The sequence below is a fragment of the Alligator sinensis genome, unplaced genomic scaffold (assembly GCF_000455745.1).
Source record: "Alligator sinensis unplaced genomic scaffold, ASM45574v1 scaffold1377_1, whole genome shotgun sequence".
In the NCBI taxonomy this organism is placed as follows: domain Eukaryota; kingdom Metazoa; phylum Chordata; order Crocodylia; family Alligatoridae; genus Alligator; species Alligator sinensis.
In genome coordinates, this window is record NW_005842585.1 from 925,453 (window position 1) to 930,855 (window position 5,403).

General features: G+C 41.9%; 1 protein-coding gene across 1 annotated transcript in view; it reads left to right on the forward strand.

The window, feature by feature from the left end:
* Positions 1 to 377: 377 nt before the first annotated feature.
* LOC102369067 (keratin, type I cytoskeletal 13-like) overlaps positions 378 to 5,403 on the forward strand; it is a 6,444-nt gene continuing 1,418 nt past the window's right edge. Inside the window, exons 1-6 of the mRNA XM_006032782.2 lie at positions 378 to 1,119; positions 2,134 to 2,216; positions 2,574 to 2,730; positions 4,056 to 4,217; positions 4,603 to 4,728; positions 4,936 to 5,165. Coding sequence (XP_006032844.1) covers positions 463 to 1,119; positions 2,134 to 2,216; positions 2,574 to 2,730; positions 4,056 to 4,217; positions 4,603 to 4,728; positions 4,936 to 5,165 — 1,415 coding nt within the window. The 5' untranslated portion in view covers positions 378 to 462. The remainder of the gene's footprint in view (positions 1,120 to 2,133; positions 2,217 to 2,573; positions 2,731 to 4,055; positions 4,218 to 4,602; positions 4,729 to 4,935; positions 5,166 to 5,403) is intronic.

Sequence of the window (5,403 nt, forward strand, 5' to 3'; positions counted from 1 at the left end):
GTACCTCATATAAAAAGTGTTATTAGGAACAAAATTAATTTAAATAAATTAAGAATAGGTTAAGAAACTGTTGATTCAACAAGCTCTAACTAAAGAATTATTCCTTGTATAATCCAGTGTATCCCTGTATCTTCCAGTGCATCTTCCAGACACTTGTTTTTCGTTGTTAGTGTAAAGATTTCATCATAAAGAAAAGCTGATGATTCATAAAAAATATTGCTGATATGTAAAGCATCTTCCTTGTGTACTGGGATTTCTGGAGGGAAGCTGCCTTTGGGAAATTATTCTTGGCAGAAACAGCAAGACTAGTCAGCCCCATGGGAAGGAGAAACACCCTCCTTGTGACACCCACTGTGTAAGTATAAATGAAGAGTGACAAGGACAGATAATCTGCAGTCTGATTTCCTATCAAGCTCTGCCTCTTGCTTTCGGGTTTGGGTTGGATAATTAATTGCTGTGGCTATGAGTTGTGGAATCAAGAGAACAGTTACTACTGTCTCTAGCTCAGCTAAGGGCAGTGGTGGTAGCTATGGTGTTGGTGGAGGCGGTGGGGGAGCAAGGACTTCATCAGTCTGTTCTGGAAAAAGCATCTCTGGTGGGATGGGCAGCAGTAGAGGTTTTTCTGCCAGGAGTTTCGGTGGTGGACGGTGTTATGGAGGAGGGCTGAGTACTGGTAGTTTAGCTGGTGGAAGTTATGGAGGGGCCGTAGGACTATGCAACATGGGAAACATTGGATTCAGCAGTGGCAGCACCTGTGTTGGTGGTGGCTTTGGTGGTGGTGGTGGCTTTGGTGTTGGCGGTGGCTCTGGGTTTGTTGGTGGCATTGGAGGTCCCATTGATTGTGGTTTTGGTGGTGGCTTTGGTGGTGGCTTTGGTGGAGGCATAGTTCCTGGGGGAGGCTCTGGGGGTGATGGCCTACTTTTCTGCTGTGATGAAAAGATAACCATGCAGAACCTTAATGACCGCCTGGCATCCTACCTGGACAAGGTGCGATGCCTGGAGGAAGAGAATGCTGAACTGGAGTGCAGGATCCGGGACTGGTATGCCAAGCATGGCCCCACCTGTGAGCCAAAGGACTACAGCTGCTACATCAGGGAAATAGAAGATCTTCAAAACCAGGTAGGACCTCCTTTTTTTCAGCTGCCTTCCCTGCTGTAAAGGCTTCTCCATGAGTTTGTATTCAAATCCTGACATTGGTATTCAGAAGCAACATTTCACTGTTTCAGTGCTCTTTGCAGACATATACTAAGACAACTGCATGTATAAAACTCTTCATTGCAAGTTAAATGCACTGAAAATGGCTGTTTTCTTTTTTTCATGATTAGATTTCTATTGAGGTAGGCACAGGGAACAATCTTTGCTTGGTCCTTCTGAAGCAAGTCCTTCTGAATGAAGTTTGTCTCAAGCTGTTTTGATAAATTAACGCTCAAGAAAGAGACTGATGGAGATATTTATTTATTGAGTATGCTATCTGTTTCATTGCATGTAGTGCTGTCATGAGTTTTCCAGAATTTTAGTTTAAAATCTTATTTCTGTTTCAACAAAATTTGCACATCCATACAGAATAAAGAACTATTGCTCTCCTAAAAAAAGAAACCTAAAGGACAACATTTTCTGGTTAGCTTTTATTAGTTTTGAGTAGGTCATTCCAAATTAGGTTTTAGGCAGTGTAGGGGAGTCAGACTGCTCAGAAAAACAAAGCAAATGGTCATAAGAAACAGGAAATCAGCAATTAGAGCATCTGGACATAGTTAATATCCTGAAATGATTAATTCTAAAATGAAAAGTGTGTTCTGTACTTGCAAATTTGAGGCATGTTATAAATAGTGCTACCCAGCACCTACCTTAATTACAATTTTCTCTGGATCAGTATATTTTTACATATGAATTAATTTCACATACTGCATTTCACAAACTTGTCTTCGATACTCAACTTGTCTGTACTTACTTCTTCCATGAATGTAAAAAATAAGGGAGTAATATAAATTTATTCCACACCCCAAAAGAAACAGAAAATAAATTGAAAGAAAAGTCAGGGCAATGCAACAGTAGCCAAAATTTACATTGAGACATTGAACCTAAGAGAGTGAGGAGCCTGTAGGACTGTAAACTTCATAATCTGTTCTCTTCCAGATTGTGTGCGCCACTGTTGATAACAACAAGATCATTCTGGACATTGATAACAGCCGGATGACCGGTGATGACTTCCGAATGAAGTGAGTGCTTCTCTATGTGATACAAACCCTCATTCTTATTTTCTCTCCTTTCCTGCACATCCTACTCAAACAAGAAATTCTCCAAAGAGGTATTATTAGGAGTTTCAAGCTGGGACAGATGGCATTTTTGTGGGTTTTAACAAAAGCACAATATTATTACATTTTAAAAATCCACTGGATGACTACTGTATAAATTGGATTCAACAGTTAATATTTATTTTAATGAATGCCCTATCATTTATCTCCGGGTGATTCTCAGCAGTCTCCTGGAGATTTATATCTAAGTCCTGGAGGCTCCAGGGCAATCCTGGAGGGTTGGCAACCCTAACTTTTTCCTTTTTCTTGCCCATGGTTTAGGTATGAGACTGAGCTGGCCCTTTGCCAGAGTGTGGAGGCTGATATTAATGGTTTACGCCAAGTCCTGGATCAGCTGACTCTCTGCAGATCTGACCTGGAGGCACAGCTTGAAGCCCTGAAGGAGGAGCTGTGCTGTCTGAAGAAGAACCATGAGGAGGTAGGATCCTGCCCTTGTCAGGCAGAAGAATCAGATCGTACACTGACTAGACCAGTAGTAGAGTGCAGCCACTGAAGAAAACTTCAGGGTTCTGTTTTAGTTAACAATAGTCTTTTTTATTGTTACTCCTTTTGCATGGGTTGTGGTTTAGCAAATGCAGAACTCCAAACAGTTTACCAGCAATTAATGAGCATTAACAAAACCCTATCCCTGTGGAGGCAGGAGTATTCACTCCATTGTGAAGTTATCTCAGGAAGAGAGAAGTAAAGTGACTTGCTCAAGATCATTCAAGTCAGCAGCAACCTCAGGAAGTGTAAGTTAGGATTTCCGCATCCAACCACTGAAATGTAATGCTGCATTTCAAAACTAAGAATGATTAGAACTAGGAGGCACCCACTGAAATGCTCAGGAGGCAGATTTAAAACAAACCAGAGGAAGTATGTTTTTACACATTGCATAGTTAACTTGTGGAAGTCATTGTCATAGGAGGCTGTAATATAACCCAGGTTCCAAAAGGGATTGGACAGATTCATGGAGAGCAGGTCCACTAAGAGCTACTAAATAGAACAGTCAGGGATGTATTCTCTGACATCCATAGGCAAGTTATGGCCATTGGCAGGAAGGGTATGACATGAAATGGATTATTCTGGATATTTCCTATTCATATACTGACTCTCTAAAACATATATACTACTTGTCACTGCCAAAAACAGGATACTGGGCTAGGCAGACCATTGGTCTGACCCCACACAACACTTCATGTATTCTTTTGAAAGGAGATAGATTTTAAAGAAGTCAACATAGTGTGATGAATGTATTTGCATTTGCTTGCGTTCTTTCATTCGATATGATTCCTTCAGGGAAAAAAACTGGTAGTAGAAACAGGCTGACAGCATTCAGTGTACAAAAAAGACACTGACAAATATAGTAGCTGTGGTGACAACATGTGCCATTAAAGCCTATGAAAGAGAGTAATGTGCAAGCTGGCTACCACAGCATGCCTCTTCTGCCTGCTACATGGCAGAAAGCAACACAGTACTTAGGTGGAGCTCCTTAATTCCTTGAGATCAACTATTCTGTATGTCAAAAGCACTCCCAGCTCCCTTTGTCCTGAGCGTCTCACTGTGGAGCTTAGGTTGGAAGTGAGCCACAGCTGCCTCACTCTCTTGGGTTTATGATGGGAAAAAATGGATTGTAGAGAGGAATTGGGAATGCCAGAGGTGGACCTCAGCCTAAACTTCACTAGATTTACGTGTCACAAAAAACAGCACCATAATGTCTCTACTTGCTTTGAAAAACAGCTTGATCTGTATCTATCTTTGCAGGAGATTAATTGTCTGAGGAACCAGTCCACTGGAGATGTCAATGTGGAGGTCAATTCCTGCCCTGGTCCAGATCTGAAGCAAATCTTGGATGACATGAGATGCCAGTATGAAGCTATCATTGCGCAAAACCGCAAAGAGGTTGAGGATTGGTATGCATGCAAGGTATGTTAAATACAATGTGCTAATTTTAGTCAATATTATTCAGTCTGATCAAGTGGCAAAGGACACAGAGGCCTAAGTGAATATCACACATGTCTCCTGGTTTACTGCTTGTCATTGAGGTGTGTGGGTGAAGTGATATGCAGAACCATCCGTTATAACAAAGGAGACTGATTAATAAATTGCACAGCACATTGTTTGAATAGCAACAGAATTGCAAGCAAGGTTTATGTTCCAGTAGGCAGAGAAATCACATCGCTTTTGTTCATTTTACATTTTTTGTTAATTATCTATTTTCATCCATTAACACTAAACTCACCCTACTTTGTATTTTATTTTTTTAAAAGAAAGATTTTCATTATCTCTGTTCTGGGTTTGTGTTTCTCAGATTGAGGAGGTGAATCAGGAGGTCATCTCAAGCAGTAAGGAGATAGAGTGTAGCAACAGCCAGGTCTCTGAACTGAGACGTGAACTACAGGCCTTGGAGATTGACCTGGACTCCCAGCTTAGGATGGTAAGTCCTGGGGTGACCATTTCCATCAAACCTATGAACAAGTCATCCCTGGATGCCTAGGATGGTGGGTGATCCGTTCCAGCTTGGCTCTCTACAGGCATTGGGGAGTTTTATTGTTGCATGGGGAATCTCTTAATTCTTGCATCCCTGAAGGCCTAAATTCAGTGCATGGTTCTAGCGCCTATGTGTGTTTGTGTCAATTCTTAGAGGGACAATCTGCAGTCTTCTCTGGCTGAAACCGAACGTCGCTACAACAATCAACTTGCCGAGTTACAGAACCAGATCATCTGTGTGGAGCAGCAGTTGGCTGAGCTGCGGGCAGAAATCGAGTGCCAGAACCAAGAGTACAAGGTCCTCCTGGATGTCAAATGCCGGCTGGAGCAGGAGATTCAGACTTACTGCTGTCTACTGGAAGGAGGACAAAGGGAGTTAATTAGGTAGCCTATAGCTGCTGCAGGGGATCTGTAAAGTGGCACACTGGTATATGAGGCGGTGGACTGTGAGAACTGGGAACATAAATCACAAAGGAAACACTCTGGGTGGGGAATCCATATGGTGGTTACTGGAGTTCTGTCATCCTCACCAATTGGTTAGCACTTTGGTCTCATTAGTAGTTCACGGCAGGTTGGGAGATTTGACTACAAAAAGCATCTAAAGCTTGATTTAAATCTCATT